The sequence below is a fragment of the Oncorhynchus clarkii genome, chromosome 23 (assembly GCF_045791955.1).
Source record: "Oncorhynchus clarkii lewisi isolate Uvic-CL-2024 chromosome 23, UVic_Ocla_1.0, whole genome shotgun sequence".
NCBI classification, from domain to species: domain Eukaryota; kingdom Metazoa; phylum Chordata; class Actinopteri; order Salmoniformes; family Salmonidae; genus Oncorhynchus; species Oncorhynchus clarkii.
In genome coordinates, this window is record NC_092169.1 from 4,587,325 (window position 1) to 4,610,618 (window position 23,294).

Below are 23,294 nucleotides of genomic sequence, written 5' to 3' on the forward strand. Positions count from 1 at the left end.
CTTCAGTGTCTTTAGATATTTTTGTCAGGTGTTACTATAGAATACTGAAGTAGAATTACAATCATTTCATTAGTGTCAAAGGCTTTTATTGACAATTACATGAAGTTGATGACCCTTCTTTTTCAAGAACTCTGCAATCCGCCCTGGCATGCTGTCAATTAACTTCTGGGCCATAACCTGACTGATGGCAGCCCATTTTTGCATAATCGATGCTTGGAGCTTGTCATAATTTGTGGGGTTTGTTTGTCCACACGCCTCTTGAGGATTGACCACATGTTCTCAATGGGATTAAGATCTGGGGAGTTTCCTGGCCATGGACCCAAAATATCAATGTTTTGTTCCCCGAGCCACTTAGTTATCATGTTTGTCTTATGGCAAGGTGCACCATCATGCTGGAAAAGGCATTGTTCGTCACCAAACTGTTCCTGGATGGTTGGGAGAAGTTGCTCTCGGAGGATGTGTTGGTACCATTCTTTATTCATGGCAAATTGTGAGTGAGCTCACTCCCTTGGCTGAGATGCAACCCCACACATGAATGATCTCAGGATGCTTTACTGTTGCCATGACACAGGACTGATGGTAGCGCTCACCTTGTCTTCTCCGGACAATATTTTTTTTCCGGATGCCCCAAACAATTGGAAAGGGAATTCATCAGAGAAAATGACTTTGCCCCAGTCTTCAGCAGTCCAATCCCTGTACCTTTTGCAGAATATCAGTCTGTCTTTGATGTTTTTCCTGGCGAGAAGTAGCTTATTTGCTGTCCTTCTTGACACCAGGCCATCCTCTAAAAGTCTTTGCCTCGCTGTGCGTGCAGATGCACTCACACCTGCCCGCTGCCATTCCTGAGCAAACTCTGTACTGGTGGTGCCCCGATCCCGCAGCTGAATCAACTTTAGGAGATGATCCTGGCTCTTGCTGGACTTTCTTGGGTGCCCTGAAGCCGCCTTCACAAAAATTGAACCGCTCTCATACAAACTGAGGCAGCAGACATTGTGAAAATTTAATATTTGTGTCATTCTCAACTTTTGGCCACAACTGTACATAGTAGAATAATAGTGACGACATTGAAACTATGAAATAACACGCACGGAATCATGAAGTCACCAAAAAAGTGTTCCAAGTATTTTAGATTCTTCAAAGTAGCCACCCTTTGCCTTGATGACAGATTTTCACATATGTAAGAATTTCTTCAAGACTCTTGGAAAAGCATTCCAGGTCAAGCTGGTTGAGAGAATGCAAAGAGTGTCCAAAGCTGTCATCAAGGCAAATGGTGGCTGCTTTCAATCTCAAATATAAAATATTTTGAGTTTAACATTCTACACTATTATTCTAGAATGTCAAAAATAGTAAAAATAAAAACCCTTGAATGAGTAGGAGTGTCAACTTAACTGGTACTGTATATAAATAGCGCCTTATGAATGTATTCAGACCCCTGAACTTTTTCCACATTTTGTTAAGTTACAGCCTTATACTAAAATGGATTAAATAAACAAAAATACTCAGCAATCTACACACAATACCCCATACTGACAGAGCATTTTGAAATGTTAGCAAGTTTATAAAAAATATAAAACAGAAATCTTATTTCCATAAGTATTCAGACCCTTTGCTACGAGACTCAAAATAGAGATCAGGTGCATCCTGTTTCCATTGATCATCCTTGAGATGTTTCTTCAACTTCATTGGAGTCCACCTGTGGTAAATTCAATTGATTGGACATGATTTGGAAAGGCACACCAGTCTATATAAGGTCTCACAGTTGACAATGCATGTCAGAGCAAAAACCAAGCCATGAGGTCAAAGGAATTGTCCGTATAGACAGGATTGTGTCGAGGCACAGATCTGGGGAAGGGTACCAAAACATTTCTGCAGCATTGAAGGTCCGTCCCCAAAAACACATTGGCCTCCATCATTCTTAAATGGAAGAAGTTTGGAACCACCAAGACTCCACCAAGAATCTTCCTGGAGCTGGCCTCCCTTCCAGGGAGGTGACCAAGAACCCAATGGTCAGTCTGACAGAGCTATAAGGTTCCTCTGTAGAGATGGAAGAACCTTCTAGAAGGACAACCGTCTCTGCAGCACTCCACCAATCAGCCTTTATGGTAGAGGCCAGACGGGAACCACTCCTCAGTAACAGGCACATGACAGCCAGCTTGGAGTTTGCCAAAAGGCACCTAAATGACTCTCAGACCATGAGAAACAAGATTATCTGGTCTGGTGAAACCAAGATTGAACTCTTTGGCCTGAATGCCTAGTGTCACGTCTGGAGGAAACCTGGCACCATTCCTACGATAAAGCGTGGTGGCAGACTCATGCCAAAGAAGACTCAAGGCTGTAATCGCTGCCAAAGGCCCTTCCAAGAAAGTACTGCGTAAAGGGTCTGAATACTTATGTAAATGGCATATTTCCTTTTTTTATAAATTAGCCAAAATGTAAAAAAAAAACAGTTTTTGTTTTGTCATTATGGACTATTGTGTGTAGATTGATGAATGTTATTTTCTGGTGGATTGAACTGAAATTGCAACCAACTTTAGACCATTTTATTGGTAAACTACACAGTAATGTAAAATATGTTATTTTTTGTGATCCAATATGTTTATCATAATTTGGTTGTAAGCCAGAAAGGTTAGAAAATGTATCTTGATCCTCTGAGGCTGTGGAGGGATCCAAATTGTGGTTTTAAAAGAAAACATTAATCATCAGCGCACAATGACACCTTTTTTTAAGCCCTGGATTTCTAACCCCTTAATTTTATTGTTGAATCTGATTTTAACAGCCAACATTTCGATGGAAATAATAAATAGATATGCCGATAGTGGACATCCTTGTTTTACTCCTCTTGACAGTTTAAAACTTTTTGAGAAGTAGCCATTATTTACTATTTTACACCTAGGTTTACTACATATAACTTTACCCTATTTTATAAGATATTCTCCAAACTTGAAATATTCCAGGCATTTTATATATAAACTGCAGTCATACTTATCAAAAACCTTTTCAATGTCATCTATGAATACCAGGCCTGGTTTCCCAGATTTTTCATAGGGTTCTATTGTTTCCAGTACTTGTCTTATATTATCTCCAATGTATTGTCCATGTAAAGAACCTGTCTGATTAGGATGAATAATATCCGACAGCACCTTTTTAATTCTATGCGATTACATTTTCTTAAATGGACTGGATCTTTATATTTACCACTTGAATCCTGTTTTAGTAATAATGAAATCAGAGTTGTTGAGTGTCTGATAATCTGTCATTTATATAGGAGTGGATAAAACATGTTAATAAAGAGTATATTTTAAATAATGTACCTCCACTGCTATATCATCCAGCGCTGGAGTCTTTCTTGACTAAGTTCCTCCAAATCTTTTAGTTTTTCCTCTAACTTATTCTGAGCCTCTATGGTTCAGTTTTTATTGCTACCTATCTACTATTAGTTCTTCAATTTCTTTTGACTATTTTTACCTAAATTGCTTTTTTTTAGTGATGAGTACTGAATTGGATGGCCTCTAAAGGCATATATAAAAGTGTCCCATACAATAATCAAGATATTAAGTTGGTTCCATAACATAAAATAATGACTCCAAACATTTTCTTTACATACGACTTTCAGACTTTCACATAGTTACAATATTGTAACCAAATGGTGGGCATTTCAACGACAACCTTTCCAGCACTTTAGTATCACATTACTTATGTAGATATCATTTAAGAGTCAGTGCTAGCAGTAAACATATAATTATGAAAAAAAGAATACCTGGAATGACATTCACTCTCACGGATGGCCAAAAATAACGGGAAAGCCACGCCCCAATAGGCCACGCCTTAAACTCTTCTGATAGGCTGCCGTGCATGAGGTGTTGAATGCATTCAATTTTAAAAAATCACATTTATTTTCTTAAATTCGTTATTTGATTAGACATTTAATAGAATAGGTTGAATGAACTAAAGCGTCATTTTGGATCAAACGAATCAGAAAAAGCTACAGTGCCGTCCCACATTTTACAGTGTACTGTATACCCTGAACTTATTCTCCAAATGTGCAACTTCAGCTGTTTAACCTAATTTAGCAACAAGTTAGTTATTGAAAAGTGTAAGTCCTTGAATAAGATATTAGAAATATCTAACTTTTAATATATTCATATAAATCGGCATAAAATTAGTACCAGATAATGCATGGGTATTCTTTGGCGGCCATGTATTTCATGTGCAGAGTGTGCAACCTTTACGTAATTGGCATTTATTGACTCAATCTCTGTCTACCTGCACATGAAATACATTGCCACCAAATAATACTATTGGAATCTTCAATGCCAAAACAATTTATAGTATACACATTTCTGATATACCGCCCAGCCAGCATACACCATGGGGATTTTCGGACTTGATTTTCAGTAAAAGAGACATCCAAGCCTACTGTAATTGTGTGTGTGTGGTTGGCTTGTTGATTGTATGGGGAGAGATACAGGGAGTCTTGTCAATGGGATTTTCCAACCCATTAGCCATAGCTAATTAATCTGAAGTAGTGCTAACTTGGCAGCCAGAACTGTCATAGCCTACAAACTCCACAATGACACAAGGTACTTATTATTGGAGCCAAAGCACAGAGAGAGAATCTGGCCACCCATTTTATTTCATGGGCAATAAAGAGAAAACACCAGGTAGAAAACCTAGGTGTCATTTTAGATTTTAGGAACGTGACTAAAATAGCTTGAGGAACATTGCCAAGGTGTGGCTGTTTTCTATCTAAGGCTGATAGAGAGAGACTCATCCATGCTTTCATTACAAGCAAGCTTGACTACTGTAATGCTCTCCTGTCTGGTCTACCCAAGAAAGCCGTTCAACTGCAAAACATACAGAATGCTGCAGCACTGGTACTGACCAAGATCAGACGGAGAGCACACGTTACACCGGTTTTAAAGTTTTTGCACTGGATTAATTTTAAGATTCTTCTATTGGTTTTTAAATCAATCCATGATTGTGCACCCAATTCATACCAGACATGCTTTTGAGTGATGTATCCAGTAGGACCCTCAGTTTGTCTGGCACTGGCCTTTTAACTATCCCAAAGCCTAGGACCAAGAGGCATGGAGAGGCAGCCTTTAGTTACTATGCCCGCTGCCTCTGGAATAGCCTGCCAGAGAACCTGACTGGGGCTTAAACTGTGGACATATTTAAAAGTGATCTTAGGGTTGTTTAGTTTATCATGTATGCTGTTACTGTATGTTTAACGCCATATGTATACATATGTATACATTATAATAGCACATCTCCCAAGCAATTGTTCACTGGTCAAGTTAATAAGCTACTACATACTGTAAGAGTGAAGTTGTGAAAAGTCAATACATGGTTGATACGAGCCTTGTGCTACTGTAGGAGAGTGCGGTATGTTGAGACATTTTTTACATTCAGCGTCACTACTTCAAGGTAAATATAGTCTTATTTCTAACAAATAAATCTATATATATATTTCAGGATGCTGTGTATCTCTGGAAATAATCCTAATTCATTTAAACATAACAGTTTTGAAAATGTAGCTTGTTCCAAAAAAGCGGTCTCTGGGCACAACTTATGTATGGGGTAATTTGAGCATAGAGACGGTAATTTGAGTCGCCTTGGGGTAAGTGGGTGATGGTGCTGGTCAAAGTTTAATGAATGAAATGGGGGTGTGGTATTGTATGCCTACATTCACATATATATCTCGTTGTTCAATATCACTTTTCCATTTCTTGACCAGTTGTCTGGGACAGGGATGTTTCGATGTGCCAATTCGTAGGAAAGTTCTCTGTATTTGAGGCTACTAAGCCCATGAAACTGGTCCGTGAGATTCTTGATATGCACTGTCTAGCAAGCTCAGACTCCATGTCCTCAGACAATACCTTGTGTGCCTCTGCTGCTCTATCATAGCCTCTCTTTTGCACAGCTACATATTCTTTTTCTTTTTGTCGTCCCTTGCTGTTGCTCAAATGGACTTCTTCCCTTCTCTCATTTCTTTGGCTACTCTCTCAATAACTTCAAGGGATCTGCTTGTTGTTACGCATTACAGCATGATCATGTCTGCTCTGTAGCAATAAAAATGTACTATCTTGAGTTCATATGCATGACACAAAAAAACGATGAATAATATGCATAAAACTGACTAAATATAATCATAATTTGTCAGGGGTATCGTGGCCCTTAGTGGTGGCTACTGAGGGGAGGACGGCATAATAGTGGCTGGAATGGAAGCATATTAAACACATAATAACCATGTGTTTGATACCATTCCATTTAACCCATTCCGGCCATTATTGGCTCAACTTATCCCAAGGCAAAAAAATTTGAATATATTATCCCACACAGCTACAAGGATCAGCATACTTCCCACTGGGAATAGACATTTCAATGTCTAGTTTTGATTTACATTTGGTTGAGTTGTCAACTAATGTGAATTCAATGTGAAATTGACCAAAAATGTTACCCTGTCATTCAATTGAGTTAAAAGTTGGGTGAAAAAAAAGACTAAATTCCCTTACATTGATTACATTTTGCAAATCCTATCAGTTTTGCACGTTGATTCAACGTCATCACATAGAATTGTTTGGTTGAAATGACGAGGCAACAACGTTGATTCATCCTTCTGAGAACGCGTCATCTAATGCTCAATTACATTGGTTCCCGCCGTTCGTTAATTTTGGTACAGTGCGTCCCCTCAGCTGATTGTCATCTGTTGTCTCAAAAGGACACATGAATCCATTGCTCACATTTATATGGATGCTCATAGCCTGGCCAATGCTCGGAGAATCAGGAAGGAGTAATTGGTTGGATGTGTGCGAAGCCTCCTTAATGTGTTAAGCTGGGGATAACTAGATGCGGTGTAGGCAGGGAGAGAGTAGAGAGCCCCATGCTTCGATCCTCTCCTCATCCAGACAATGACCAAAATAATGTCAGATGCAAACAAGAGTCTCGACACATCATAGACCATTCCAGAAGCCATTAAAGGCATGGCAGACAACTCGACAACCTCAAGAAAAATTACAAGACAGGACTCATCCATTACAGATATAGGATCTTAATTTGATCACTCTTTTGTTGCTGGGAAGGTTCCTGCGTTGCAGGAAATGCAGATGAGCTTTGTGATATAGAAAGATAAACAAATAGGACGGCGCTCTGGTGAATAAACGTAAACTAACATATTTGTATTTTCGTACAAACGTTTTGGGTATGAGCCCTTCTTTAGCGCGCATAGGGGGCAATGGCAATCAATGTCACAACAACAATATAGGTCACACACAGGTGAGCATAATTATAGATTCTCAAAGTCAGTATTGGGCCAATCAAGAGATCCAAGCAAAGGGAGCAGTGGGGGAAATATGACTATTATATTTACATAAATTCACTGACAATCCACAATAACAAACATATTAACAGTATTGCACTTTTCATGTAACCTACTTTGGGCCAGCTAACAGCCTAACCACCAATTGAGTAACACTATGGATTAAATGTTCAAATACTGTTATTTTGCTGTGACAATATAGGTCAAATAAAGATCCTACACCTGTATGCTTTTAATTGTTATATGTCTGCTTTAATCGCACAGTACTCCAATTATGCCTAGGAATCTTAGGGGCACAAGATATGGAATTCACAGGAAGCCAAGCTTTTAAGTAGGAATGTCTCCCAAGCCACCCTTCGTGCACTGCTTCCTAAATCGGGTCTGGCCAAGTGTGTCTCTTCAAAAAGGTCTGGAATTTAGAATTTTGGTTCAGCCACTCTAAGTAAATGGGAAGTGTGTTTGTTTTGTTCTTTTTTAGATGGATGCATTTCAGTCCAGATTTGTTCAGTAAATATAAATGTTGTGTTTCCTTGGGAGCAGCAGAGCCTGAGGAGGATATGAGGGGAAGCGAGATGACCAGTGGCTTTGGCAATATGGGGGGTGGCTCAAGGAAGGAGCAGGAGACAGAGGAGGGAAGTGCTTGTTAGATTCTGAGGTTAGAATCTGCATGCCCCTGGTTTTTCCAGGCTGGTCTAATTGCTGATGCAGAAACAGTTAAATGTGCTGCTTTGCTCTAGATGGGTTTTCTTCAGCTAAAGAAACATTCCTTCATTTTTGGATTGTGGCATAGAGCTGGATCTGCAAAATAGATGAACCACAAAGTGAACTTATCTCAACAGAATGACTTTAGTGATCTGAAAACATCTGATTTTGGAGTATTAAATGTACCTTAAAAACGAAGCATAACATCTAAAACAGAATCATCAAATAGAGATGTGTCTGAACACAGCCTATAATTATTCTTTACAGACTTTCCATCCCATTAGTGCATTCATTTATTTGTTGAGGGGAAATGGTTAACCGTCCAGAAAAAGGCACTCAATATGATAACTACTTTGGTTTCATCCACAATACTGGATGAGACAGAACTAAAGGAATGTTAATGAAAGCCTGTACCAAAATATAGATAAACAATGTCTTCCTGGCAATATGGAAACAACTGTGACACGGTGGGCCTGCACACCTCAGATTGGACAAATTAGGGAAGTACATTTCACTATGTCTAGCAGACAGGGTTATACATAGGTTTATTAACAAATGGAAACCAAAACACTTCTGAGGGCATTCAATTGGAGTACTTATTAATGTGTATCAATGTTGTGTTCACAATAAAATAATGGCAGACTTTCTTTCCCCTTTTTTGTTATACTTTGCTGTTCGACTCCAAACGTTAGGATATCTAGGATTGTAAAGGGTTCTATAGTGGGCTACAGTAGTAATAGTTGTATAGTACAATAGAGTGGGCATTTAACATTGTTCATCCTGCAATTGGAAAATAGTGTTTGCTTTTTGTAAAACAAAAATATTTAAAAAAAGAAGTACATCAGAGCACAGCCATTAACAATCCTATTTGCAAGTGTCTTAGCCTGGGACAAGTGTTGGGAAGGAGGATAAAGTATCAGTAACCAATGATCTGGGATTACCAATAGCTGTCTCACGGAGATAGGATATCTAAAAAGACCCTAATTATGGGTGTAAAATAAGATTAAGATCACTTTATACCTTTGTTGAATACTTATTTCTATTTGGCTATAAGGGCATTCTGGAATTAAAACCAGATGACAGGACAGTTGTAAAAGATATCGGGACAGTTGGAAATGATATTGGGACACCTTGCAATCATGATGCAATATGACGCCCTGACCTTAGAGATCCCTTTTAAGTCTCTATTTGGTTTGGTCAGGGTGTGATTTTGGGGTGGGTATTATATTTTCTATTATTTGTATTTCAACGTTTTGGCTGGGTAGGGTTCTCAATCAGGGACAGCTGTCTATCGTTGTCTCTGATTGAGAACCATACTTAGGTAGCCCTTTCCCACCTGTCTTTGTGGGAAGTTGACTTTGTTTATGGCACATAGCCTTTAGCTTCACGGTTTGTTTTGTAGTGTTTATTGTTTTGTTTTTCGGCATCTTTTCTAATAAAAATAATATACGCTTACCACGCTGCACCTTGGTCCTCTTCATTCAACGGCCGTGACATGCAGACCGTACTTGCTACAAAGTTACAGAGAGCTAAACCAACAATCACACAAACTGAAATTGAATACATTGAAAACACAGGTCCAATGAAGAAAAACTTAGCTAGCTGTTTTTGCAGAGATGTTAGGTGCTCCAAAAACATACGTGGTGAGTGATGAACACAAATTTCTCCAGCACCTACTGCAGTCATGATGCAAGTGGAGCTATGCTGTCAAATCCTCCCACATTAAATTTCTATATTTAACCAGCTGTTTTCAGCAACTGATATTGTTTTATTAGGTTGTCCTATTGACAGGTTTTCTAGAAACAAACTATTTAGCTAGCTTCTAGCCTAGTGCTTGGTATGTAATGAAGTGTTGAGTGTCCTGACGAAGGCACTATGCCAGGCAATTGTATCAGGATGTGTCCAAAAGAAAACAGCTCAAACAAACACAAATGCAGATACTTTGTAGCTAGCTAGTTAGATAGCTAGCAAGCAAAGGACACAGAATATACAACTGGGATGCATTCTTAAAGGTTGGCGCCCCCCCTTGGGTTGTGCTGTGGCGGAGATCTTTGTGGGCTATACTCGGCCTTGTCTCAGGATGGTAATTTGGTGGTTGAAGATATCCCTCTAGTGGTGTGGGAGCTGTGCTTTGGCAAAGTGGTTGGGGTTATATCCTGCATGTTTGGCCCTGTCCGGGGGTATCATCGGATGGGGCCACAGTGTCTCCTGACCCCTCCTGTCTCAGCCTCCAGTATTTATGCTGCAGTAGTTTGTGTCGGGGGGCTAGGGTCAGTCTGTTCTATCTGGAGTATTTCTCCTGTCTTATCCGGTGTCCTGCTCTCTCTTGAGGACCTGAGCCCAAGGACCATGCCTCAGGACTACCTGGCATGATGACTCCTTGCTGTCCCCAGTCCCCTGTCCCCGTGCTGCTGCTCCAGTTTCAACTGTTGTGCCTGCGGCTATGGAACCCTGACCTGTTCATCGGACATGCTACCTGTCCCAGGCCTGCTGTTTTCAACTCTCTAGAGACAGAAGGAGTGGCAGAGATACTCTCAATGATTGGCTATGAAAAGCACACTGACATTTACTCCTGAGGTGCTGACTTGTTGCACCCTCAACAACTACTGTGATTATTATTATTTGACTATGCTGGTCATTTATGAACATTTGAACATCTTGGCCATGTTCTGTTATAATCTCCACCCGGCACAGCCAGAAGAGGACTGGCCACACCTCATAGCCTGGTTCCTCTCTAGGTTTCTTCCTAGGTGTTGGCCTGTCTAGGGAGTTTTTCCTAGCCACCGTGCTTCTACACCTGAATTGCTTGCTGTTTGGGGTTTTAGGCTGGGTTTCTGTACAGCACTTTGATATATCAGCTGATGTTTTCTATTTTTATTTTTATTTCACCTTTATTTAACCAGGTAGGCATTTATTTAACCAGGTAGGCAAGTTGAGAACAAGTTCTCATTTACAATTGCGACCTGGCCAAGATAAAGCAAAGCAGTTCGACACATAAAGCGACACATGGAGTAAAACATACAGTCAATAATACAGTATAAACAAGTCTATATACGATGTGAGCAAATGAGGTGAGATAAGGGAGGTAAAGGCAAAAAAAGGCCATGGTGGCAAAGTAAATACAATATAGCAAGTAAAACACTGGAATGGTAGATTTGCAGTGGAAGAATGTGCAAAGTAGAAATACAAATAATGGGGTGCAAAGGAGCTAAATAAAATAAATACAGTAGGGAAAGAGGTAGTAGTTTGGGCTAAATTATAGGTGGGCTATGTACAGGTGCAGTAATCTGTGAGCTGCTCTGACAGTTGGTGCTTAAAGCTAGTGAGGGAGATAAGTGTTTCCAGATTCAGAGATTTTTGTAGTTCGTTCCAGTCATTGGCAGCAGAGAACTGAATGGAGAGGCGGCCAAATAAATAATTGGTTTTGGGGGTGACTAGAGAGATATACCTGCTGGAGCGCGTGCTACAGGTGGGTGACGCTATGGTGACCAGCGAGCTGAGATAAGGGGGGACTTTACCTAGCAGGGTCTTGAAGATGACATGGAGCCAGTGGGTTTGGCGACGAGTATGAAGCGAGGGCCAGCCAACGAAAGCGTACAGGTCGCAATGGTGGGTAGTATATGGGGCTTTGGTGACAAAATGGATTGCACTGTGATAGACTGCATCCAATTTGTTGAGTAGGGTATTGGAGGCTATTTTGTAAATGACATCGCCGAAGTCGAGGATTGGAAGGATGGTCAGTTTTACAAGGGTATGTTTGGCAGTATGAGTGAAGGATGCTTTGTTGCGAAATAGGAAGCCAAATCTAGATTTAACTTTCGATTGGAGATGTTTGATGTGGGTCTGGAAAGAGAGTTTACAGTCTAACCAGACACCTAGGTATTTGTAGTTGTCCAGGTATTCTAAGTCAGAGCCGTCCAGAGTAGTGATGTTGGACAGGCGGGCAGGTGCAGGCAGCGATCGGTTGAAGAGCATGCATTTAGTTGTACTTGTATTTAAGAGCAGTTGGAGGCCACGGAAGGAGAGTTGTATGGCATTGAAGCTTGCCTGGAGGGTTGTTAACACAGTGTCCAAAGAAGGGCCAGAAGTATACAGAATGGTGTCGTCTGTGTAGAGGTGGATCAGAGACTCACCAGCAGCAAGGGCGACATCATTGATGTATACAGAGAAGAGAGTCGGTCCAAGAATTGAACCCTGTGGCACCCCCAGAGACTGCCAGAGGTCCGGACAGCAGACCCTCCGATTTGACACACTGAACTCTATCAGAGAAGTAGTTGGTGAACCAGGCGAGGCAATCATTTGAGAAAACAAGGCTGTCGAGTCTGCCGATGAGAATGTGGTGTTTGACAGAGTCGAAAGCCTTGGCCAGATCAATGAATACGGCTGCACAGTAATGTTTCTTATTGATGGCGGTTAAGGTATCGTTTGGGACCTTGAGCGTGGCTGAGGTGCACCCATGACCAGCTCTGAAACCAGATTGCATAGCAGAGAAGGTATGGTGAGATTCGAAATGGGCGGTAATCTGTTTGTTGATTTGGCTTTCGAAGACCTTAGAAAGGCAGGGTAGGATAGATATAGGTCTGTAGCAGTTTGGGTCAAGAGTGTCCCACCCTTTGAAGAGGGGGATGACCGCAGCTGCTTTCCAATCTTTGGGAATCTCAGACGACACGAAAGAGAGGTTGAACAGGCTAGTAATAGGGGTGGCAACAATTTCGGCAGATAATTTTAGAAAGAAAGGGTCCAGATTGTCTAGCCCGGCTGTTTTGTAGGGGTCCAGATTTTGCAGCTCTTTCAGAACATCAGCTGACTGGATTTGGGAGAAGGAGAAATGGGGAAGGCTTGGGCGAGTTGCTGTGGGAGGTGCATTGCTGTTGACCGGGGTAGGGGTAGCCAGGTGGAAAGCATTGCCACAGCCGTAAAAAAAAAAATGCTTATTGAAATTCTCAATTTTTGCAGATATCCATTCAGGTGTATTTTGCGTTTTAATGATCTAAAGTCGCGCTGTTGCTACTGGCTGTAAACACACAGTCCAGTTCAAAGTGAATGATGGCAGGCCCTAGTGGCAAATGGCTAATTTGCATAAAGGCTTACTGAATTGTCCAAATGCATGGCTGATTTCCCAGTCTATATTGCTAAACAATTTCCACAAATGTTTGGGGAGGACGTATACTAAGAATTTATAAAAACGTGAGAAGGACCATACCAAGTCCTCGCTTGTCAGAAAAAATAAATAAAAAAAGTAGTATTTTCTTCCTGCTGGTGTATATGAACAGATTTTAATAAGATGTCATGTTGCTAAAATGCCGTCAGCTCCATTTTAAATATAGAATTAATCGATCGAATGATTGGGTCGCATCTCTAGCAACCAAAATATGAGAAGGTATGAACTAGCTTATTTTTTTTTCTACTGATGTGCTTTAGTATTGTTTTATTTGGTAACAACTCCGCCTCATCCAGCTGCGTTGTCCATTATTTCCAAACGAAATTTGACTTCTGAAAGATGCATATACAGGTTTTTGGAGAGGTGCGGGGTACTGCCACACTGGGCGCCCAGGGAGCAGTTGTTGTGGAGGGTTGTGCAGGCAATGGCATCTAGAATTTGATGCCATCAACCCTCCAGTTGCCAGCTCAGTTCCTGACAGATTTTTCCTGTCGGACCCGGGATTTCAACTGGCAACCCTCCGGTTACTAACCGCTAGGCTACCTACTGCCCCATGTAGAGCATATGCTTCTGTAATGTATCTTCTGAAAGACATTAGTGTTGAAGATTTCAGCTAATTCCTGTTTAGAATGACTTTGAGAGATCTAAAGCGCATTAAAGAAGGCCAAAGTCCCCAAATAAGATAAAGGTTTGTTCTGGCTTGATATCCCTTAAACCTTTTACTGCAGTGAGCTAAATCAGTGTCACATTGAGTGTTTCTTGGTAGTCTTAAACCAATATACTTTGAAACAAAAGTATACACCTTACACACATTTCCGATATGGGGTTGAAATGTATTTATTTTGAGTTTGCAACCGAATATTAATGTCCCGCCCTGACCTTAGAGATCCTTTATTCTCTATTTTGGTTAGGTCGGGGTGTGACTAGGGTGGGCATTCTAGTTTCTTTATTTCTAGGTTGGCCTGGTATCGTTCCCAATCAGAGGCAGCTGTCTATCGTTGTCTGTGATTGGGGATCATACTTAGGCAGCCTTTTCCCACCTGTTTGTGGTGGGATCTTGTTTTTGTGTAGTTCCTGTGAACACTGCATTGACTTCACGTCTTGTTTGTTCTGTATTGTTTTGGTGAGTTTCATTTATTACGAATGTGGAACTCTACGCACGCTGCAAACTTATTGAGCCTTGGTCCGACATTCATTGTAACGTTTGTGACAATTACACTTCATATACATCACAGAAGACTGAAATATACCAAAAACATTTGACATAGACATGATGTTTATTACACTGAAATCATTACAAAAATTAATAACATTCCACCCATAAGGCCACTAGGTTATTTGACTGCAGGAAAGGGCAACCATTATACTTCCCACACCATTAACATATTATTGCGAGGCAGATCCATGATTCCCACTGTGCAGAGGATTTGCTGTGGGACTTGGTATGACTTGGTATCACCGCCTGGTATGGCAACTGCTCGGCATTCGACCATAAGGCTATACAGAGGGTAGTGCGTACAGCCCAGTACATCACTCGGGCCAAGCTTCCTGCCATCCAGGACCTATATACTAGGCGATGTGAAAGGAAGGACCAAAAAATTGTCATAGACTTCAGTCACCAATGTCATAGACTGTTCTCTCTGCTATGTCACGGGAAGCGACACCAGAGCACCAAGTCCTAGGTCCAAAAGGCTCCTTAACAGCTTCTACCCCTAAGCCATAAGACTGCTGAACAATTAATCAAATGGCCACCCGGACTATTTGCATTGTCACCCCCCCACCCCCCTTTGTTTTTACACTGCTGTTACTTGCTGTTTATTATCTGTGCATAGTTACTTTACCCCTACCTACATGTACAAATGATCTCGACTAACTTGTACCCCTGCACATTGACTCGGTACCGGTACCCCCTGTATATAGCCTCGTCATTATTTTTTTGTGTTACTTTAAAAATAAAAAATAAACATTTTTTACTTTAGTTCATTTAGTATATGTTTTCGTAACTATTTTCTTAACTGCATTGTTAGGTAAGGGCTTGAGGGATTGTAAGTAAGCATGTATTCGGCGCATATGACAAATACACTTGATTTTATTTGGTGGAACTCAAAAACTAGGGTGTGCTCAGGGCATGGGCATGGGCATGGGCAACCTAACCTTAGCATGGGAACGCTCCAACAACTCAGCGGTGGTTCATTTGACTGATATTTCCATTTCTTACTGCCGCTGTTAAATTCAGTCAGAATCAGACCGGGCTAAAGCCATCACCAAATCTATTGGGATGTTTATCGCTGTAGACATGAGGCCATACTCTGTTGTGGAAAACAAAGGGTTTCAAAATATGGTGAAAGTGCTTGAGCTACGCTACAAAATCCCCTTCCACCACTTCAGTATGAAAATCGTGCCAGATCTCTATGAACAGGAAAATATCAAAATTGTGGACAAATTATCCAAGGCATCCTCTGTTGCCCTCACCACAGACGGGTGGACCTCCAGGGCAACGGAAAGCTACGTGACTGTGACTGCTCACTACACCACAGAGGAGTAGGAGATGCGAAGGCCGGTGCTACAGACACGCCCCCTCAATGAGAGTCACACAGGCACAAATCTGGCGCAGAGTGGAAGCTAGAGAGGCCCAATAGGAATATCCCAATCACCACAAATAATGCCAAGAACCAAGTAAATGCAGTGATAGAAGCTGGACTGGGGCCACAGATAGCTTGCTTTGCACATGTAATCAATTTAGCATCCCAAAGGGGAATCTCAGTGAACCAGATGGACCGCCTCCTTGGATTAGGAAGGTGGATTTCTTTTTCCACCGAAACACAACAGCCGCTCATGTGCGTAAGACCAAGCAAGAAATGTTACAGCTACCGACCCATAAGCTCATACATGATGTCACAACAAGATGGAACTCCACTTATGACATGTTGGAGAGCTATCTTGAGCAGCAGGCAGCTGTATACTCTGCACTGACAGACAAGACCCTGAAAAGAAACAAAGGCCGTCACCTTGTCTGATGATGACGTGAAAGTGTCAGAGGAGGTCCTCCAGGTGCTCAAACCCCTCAAAACGGTTACAACCTTATTGAGCACTGAAACTGCACCATCTGTGTCCATGATCCTACCTCCTGAAAACAAGGATTCTACCGTCCATGACCCCAAGTGAGGAAGACGGCACACTCACTAGAGATGTCATGGCTGCCATTAGAGAGGACCTGAACCCCAGATACCCCCCTAATGTACAGGACTACCTTCATAGATCTACTGCACTGGATGCAAGGTTCAAGTCCCTGTCTCACCGAGACCCTGCCCTACGCCCGAGGACATACAGTGATCTCACCACTGAGATTGTGGCCACTGAAGAGGTAAACAAATACATAAGAGTGAATTACTTTAACAATAAATAGACTGCAGTCTAATCTTAGTCTATGCTATTGCTATTAGAATCATCCATGGTTTATTTGGAATAATAAAGGCTTTTATTAAATGTTAATGCCACAATCATAATTCTATGAAAAAAATAAACAATTAGTTAGTTTAATAGATCAAGTCATTTTTTCTCTGCATGGTTAAGCCACAGAGCCGACAGGAGTAGACTCAGAGGCATCTCCACAAAATAATTCGGCCATGAAGGAGCTTTTCGGAGAGACCTTTGCAAGCAAGGACACAGGCAAGACGTTTGCCAACACCATCAAAGAGGTGACGACACCCTACAAGGCAGCAAGCGGCATTCCATTGGATGGTGATCCACTGGCATGGTGGAAAAGCAATGAGTGTAAATGCCCTCACATTGCCATGATGGCAATACGCTACCTGGCTGTGCCTGGCACTTCAGTACCTAGCGAGAGGGTGTTCTCCATGGCAGGGGACATAGTGACTGCAAAGAGGTCGACCCTTTCCCCAGGCAATGTAGACATCCTCATCTTTTTGAAAAATAATATGAAGTTATGAGCTCAGGTCTGCTTTGCTTTCTTTTTTTTTTTGAACTTTTTATTGACGATGTGGACAGGCTATTTTTTTCATTCACTATTGTTCAAAGGAAGAAGGTATCATGCCTCATATTGCACTATAATTGAACAATCTAGTATTGAATAGATTATTTTATATTTTTTAAACATTGAAAAGTTCCTTGCTTTAAGTGTTCTTTAAGTAATAAATGGAGAGCAAAGTTATATTTGATCCGAAAAATGATCCAATCTGTGACTCAACCGTGATCCTATCCGAACCGTGAGTTTTGTGATCCGTTAGCACCACTAGTTATTTACAATAAAATTGACTCCAAAATGACCCAATATATTTTATTGGGCACAAAATAATCTGAAACACAACCAAAAGTAACTGCATATGCATCCAACTAGTTTGTAGAGTCACAAGCTTGATGTAGTCATTGCATGCTAGGAATATGGGACCAAATACTAAACTTTGGACAATATTATTTATAAGAATCTTTAGGGGTGTCAATGATTTTGGCCCCTACATTGTTGAGAAACTATTTTTGTCTGGTGCATTATTGTTTGAGCGAGGGAGAGAGAAAGATAACTGCAGATTTCAGTTGAATTTATTTATATCCCAGAGCTCATTTGAATTTCAGGAAAATTCTAAGCGACAACAAAGTGGTCAAATTAAGATATCACATCTGTAAATGGACAAAGACTCCCGTATGGGATGGGACACTGTGGACCAAAGCATCTGTACCCAAAGCAGATAGCACTTGACACCAGGCCTCCTGCTGTTAATCTCCGAAGGGATGGCGGCCGGAGATACTGTGCCATGGAGCAACTTTTTATGGCAGAATAAGGTGGTACCCGGGGGGTTGGACTTATCTAAGTTGTGCACGGAGAATATTATGGCTTCAAAGAAAATTCTTCTGGCAAGAAGAGGATGAGTTCCTGTCACGGTAAGGGTCAAATATGCACCACAACATCCCATCATTCACTCTGCGTGACTCCTGAAGGGCACAGTGCTTGGTGCATGTGGTGCTGATTGCTGCATCACTGGTGCCACACAGCAGCACCGTGGCAGTGTCGATTTGAATTTCAAAACTTCTGTAGAGAATTCCAATGCATGGGGAGTCGTTATTGAGTATTGATGTGCCTCAACAAAACAACCAATGGAGAATTGATTTATCTCTCTCGCTCTCTCTCACACATGCGCTTGGTCACGCTCACACATACAAACACACATACACACAGAAAATACGGTAACACTGGTTATAACCCTTTTCATAATGTCATAAAAGCTGACATCACCTGTCATAATATGATCAGAACACAGTCATTACTCATATTTACACCTGTTGTGACATACAGTATAAACATTATTAAGTGACTAAGATACCATACAATAGAATAGAATACAGTATATACAGTGGCAAGAAAAAGTATGTGAACCCTTTGGAATTACCTGGAATTCTGCATAAATTGGTCATAAAATCTGATCTTCATCTAGGTCACAACAATAGACAAACATAGTGCTTAATTGAACCTCTGGGGGCAGTATTTCATTTTTGGATGAAAAACGTTCCCATTTTAAGCGCAATATTCTGTCACGAAAAGATGCTCGACTATGCATATAATTGACAGCTTTGGAAAGAAAACACTCTGACGTTTCCAAATCTGCAAAGATATTGTCTGTGAGTGCCCCAGAACTGATGCTACAGGCGAAATCAAGATGAAACTTCAAACAGGAAGTGAGCAGAATTTTTGAGGCGCTGTTTTCCATTGTCTCCTTATATGGCTGTGAATGCGCAAGGAATGAGCCTACACTTTCTGTCGTTTCCCCAAGGTGTTTGCAGCATTGTGACGTATTTGTAGGCATATCATTGGAAGATTGACCATAAGAGACTACATTTACCAGGTGTCCGCCTGGTGTCCTGCGTCGAAATTGGTGCGCAATCTCCAGCTGCAAGCATTCTTCCATGTGATTCAGAGGTGAAACCAGACTTCCACGAACGATATATCATCGAAGAGATATGTGAAAAACACCTTGAGGATTGATTCTAAACAATGTTTGCCATGTTTCTGTCGATATTATGGAGTTAATTTGGAAAAAAGTTTGGCGTTTTGATGACTGAATTTTTTATTTTTTTGGTAGCCAAATGTGATGAACAAAACGGAGCGATTTCTCCTACACAACGAATCTTTTTGGAAAAACTGAACATTTGCTATCTAACTGAGAGTCTCCTCATTGAAAACATCCGAAGTTCTTCAAAAGTAAATTATTTTTATTTGAATGCTTTTCTTGTTTTTGTGAAAATGTTGCCCGCTAAATGCTACGCTAGCTATCAATACTGTTACACAAATGCTTGTGTAGCTATGGTAGAAAAGCATATTTTGAAAATCTGAGATGAGTCTTGTTAACAAAAGGCTAAGCTTGAGAGCTAGCATATTTATTTCATTTGCGATTTTCATGAATAGTTAACGTTGCGTTATGGTAATGAGCTTGAGGCTGTATTCACGATCCCGGATCCGGGATGGCTAGTATCAAGAGTTAAACTAATAACACACAAATTATTGTCTGTTTTGGATGCAACTCAGGATTCTTTGTCCTCCAAACACGACGAGTTCATCTGACCATATGACATTCTCCCAATCTTCTTCTGGATCATCCAAATGCTCTCCAGCAAACTTCAGACGGGCCTGGAAATGTACTGGCTTAAGCAGGGGGACTGCAGGATTTGAGTCACTGGCGGAGTAGTGTGTTACTGATTGTAGGCTTTGTTACTTTGGTCCCAGCTCTCTGCAGGTCAATCACTAGGTCCCCCCGTGTGGTTCTGGGATTTTTGCTCACCGTTCTTGTGATCATTTTGACCCCATGGGGTGAGATCTTGCGTGGAGCCCCAGATCGAGGGAGATTATCAGTGGTCTTGTATGTCTTCCATTTCCTAATAATTGCTCCCACAGTTGATTTCTTCAAACTAAGCTGCTTACCTATTGCAGATTCAGTCTTCCCAGCCTGGTGCAGGTCTACAATTTTGTTTCTGGTGTCCTTTGACAGCTCTTTGGTCTTGGCCATAGTGGAGTTTGGAGTGTGACTGTTTGAGGTTGTGGACAGGTATCTTTTATACTGATAACAAGTTCAAACAGGTGCAATTAATACAGGTAACAAATGGATGACAGAGGAGCCTCTTAAAGAAGAATTTACAGGTCTGTGAGAGCCAGAAATCTTGCTTGTTTGTAGGTGACCAAATACTTATTTTCCACCATAATTTGCAAATAAATTCATTAAAAATCCTACAATGTGATTTTCTGGATTTGTTTTTCTCATTTTGTCTGTCATAGTTGAAGTGTACCTATGATGAAAATTACAGGCCACTCATCTTTTTAAGTGGGAGAACTTGCACAATTGGTGGCTAACTAAATACTTTTTTGCCCCACTGTATATTTAACATACACCGTAGCCTATGTATCAACAGTAATGGAATGTTTTGACTTGTGTGGTAGGTTTTGTGGGTTTCCACACTCTTATGCAGGTGTCATAACCAGCCATGAAATAACTACCGCGGTGGCTTTTGTGGGATTTTACACTCAGCCATAAAATGTCAACAGATATAAATATGTGTCATGATAGTGTAATGACCATTTTATAACAGGTTATGACAAATTATGTCAGCTATTATGACATGGTTATGACGCTGGGTGTCAAGTAAAGTGTTACCGAAAATCCTTTACACCGGACTCAGCAACACCTAATTTTACCATTGTCTGAAAACATTTTTAACAATGTCTCATACTGTTATCTGACTGTATATTCAGCATCTGTACATAGTAACCACAGGTCCTAGGCAGTCACTGTAACTATTCTACTGTATCTTATCTTTATTACCTGCTAATGAGGAGCATGATGAACACTCTTCCTCCAGAGCGGAGAACAGCCATCATTGCTGGAGGTGTGGAGGCGTCTGGTGAAGTCTATCTGAAAAAAGAGAAAAGCGAAAACTCAACCCCTAAATATCGGTACCCTCAGGCGTTGGTGCATGTTCAATGCCTGCAGTACTACACCTATGGTCATCGATTGAATAATATTTAGTTCAGATCTAGTGAAAAGGACTCTTTTTTTCCAAATTGGCTGAGGGGAATCACAGATGTTCTGAGCCTTCTGTGCTGTTTTTTTGTACACTGTACAGTCAGGTTCCAAAATGTTGGCACCCTTGATAAAGGAGAAGAAAAAGCCTGTATAAAACAAATAACAAATACTGAGGTATACTCCCCAAAAATTATAATATATTATTTTATACTTATGCAATTGATCAGAGAAATAGATTTGGTTTTAAACCTCTTAAATGTTGTCAATGATTAGCTGAATGGATAAGGCGGAGTCAGGAGCAGGACACAGGTATGAGTAATAATCAGAGAATTTACTCAAAAATAAGCAATGTTCCAACAAGGAAAAACACAAATATCCAGAGCACAAAATATCAAACTCACATGACAACGACAATCACGCCCAAAACAGAAAGGGAAGCCAGAGGGTTAAATAAGGAACATTGATTATGGAATGGAAACCAGGTGTGTATAATGAAGACAAAACAAAACGAAAATGAAACATGGATCGGTGGTGACTAGAAAGCCGGTGACGTCGACCGCCGAACGCCGCCTGAACAAAGAGAGGAACCAACTTCGGCGGAGGTCGTGACAAATGTAACTAAATGTAATTGAAAATGTAATCTAAGTCATCCCAGAAATAAATTATTTCATGAGAGGGCCATAAACAATAACTAGTAATGCTACATGCTGCAAAAAAAGGCTAAAATCTCACCTTTCAAAAAATGTTACTTTCCGGTAAAATGAAATATACATTACTGAGGTGAAATCCCTTTTGAGGACACAAGTTCAAGTGCACATCACAAATATGATATACAAATATGCAATATATTATATGATATATTTCCTACTCAACAAAACTGAATGAATTAGGCTTGAAATTACTTAGATTTTTTCTAAATCAATTTATAAAACGACTTACTATAAGAGTTCACCTTCCATATAACTGTAAAATATATATTTGTCTATTTAGTGTTTGAGAAAGTATGCAAATGCTTCTGTTTTTCGACGCCAAACCCACCACTGGTGTGCGTGGCCAAAGAGCTCTATTTTCATGTCATTTGACCAAAACACTGGTTCCAATCCAAGTGCCATTTATCAAACTCCAGGACGTACTATGGTCAGATGACATGAAAATGAGCTCTGCATACCTGTTGTGGATTTGGAGTAGAAAAATGGAAGTATATGCAGAAAAGTACCTCATACCTACTTTAAAATATGGTGGTGGATATTTGATGTTATGGGGCTATTCTGCTTCCACTGATCATGGGGCCGGGGTTCAGGTCAACGGCATCATGAACTTCATGGACGAGGACAAGGCTGGAGATCACTCTGTCATGCTGATTGAGTTCGAATAACAGACTGGAAGCTTCAAAAGGAAGGTGGTGCTTGGAATCATTGTTCTTCCTCTGTCAATCAGGGTTTCCTGCAAGGAAAAATGTGCCGTCATCATTGCTTTGCACAAAAAGGGCTTCACAGGCAAGGATATTACTGCCCGTAAGATTGCACCTAAATCAACCATTTATCGGATCATCAAGAACTTCAAGGAGAGCAGATCAATTGTTGTGAAGAAGGCTTCAGGGCGACCAAGAAAGTCCAGCAAGCGTCAGGACCATCTCCTAAAGTTGATTCAGCTGCGGGACGGGGCACCACCAGTACAGAGCTTGCTCAGGAATGGCAGCAGGCAGGTGTGAGTGCATCTGCACGCACAGTGAGGCGAAGACTTTTGAAGGATGGCCTGGTGTCAAGAAGGGCAGCAAAGAAGCCACTTCTCTCCAGGAAAAACATCAAAGACAGACTGACATTCTGCAAAAGGTACAGGGATTGGACTGCTGAGGACTGGGGTAAAGTCATTTTCTCTGATGAATTCCCTTTCCGATTATTTGGGGCATCCGGAAAAAAGGTTGTCCGGAGAAGACAAGGTGAGTTTTATCATCAGTCCTGTGTCATGCCAACAGTAAAGCATCCTGAGACCATGGGGTTGCTTCTCAGCCAAGGGAGTGGGCTCACTCACAATTTTGCCTAAGAACACAGACATAAATAAAGAATGGTACCAACACATCCTACGAGAA

The 23,294-nt window shown here is 40.9% G+C and overlaps 1 protein-coding gene across 1 annotated transcript in view; it reads right to left on the bottom strand.

Annotated features, from left to right (window-relative positions):
- LOC139381347 (gamma-aminobutyric acid receptor subunit pi-like) overlaps nt 1–23,294 on the bottom strand; it is a 91,906-nt gene that overhangs the window by 44,125 nt on the left and 24,487 nt on the right. The window contains exon 2 of the mRNA XM_071124804.1: nt 21,005–21,094. Coding sequence (XP_070980905.1) covers nt 21,005–21,060 — 56 coding nt within the window. The 5' untranslated portion in view covers nt 21,061–21,094. The remainder of the gene's footprint in view (nt 1–21,004; nt 21,095–23,294) is intronic.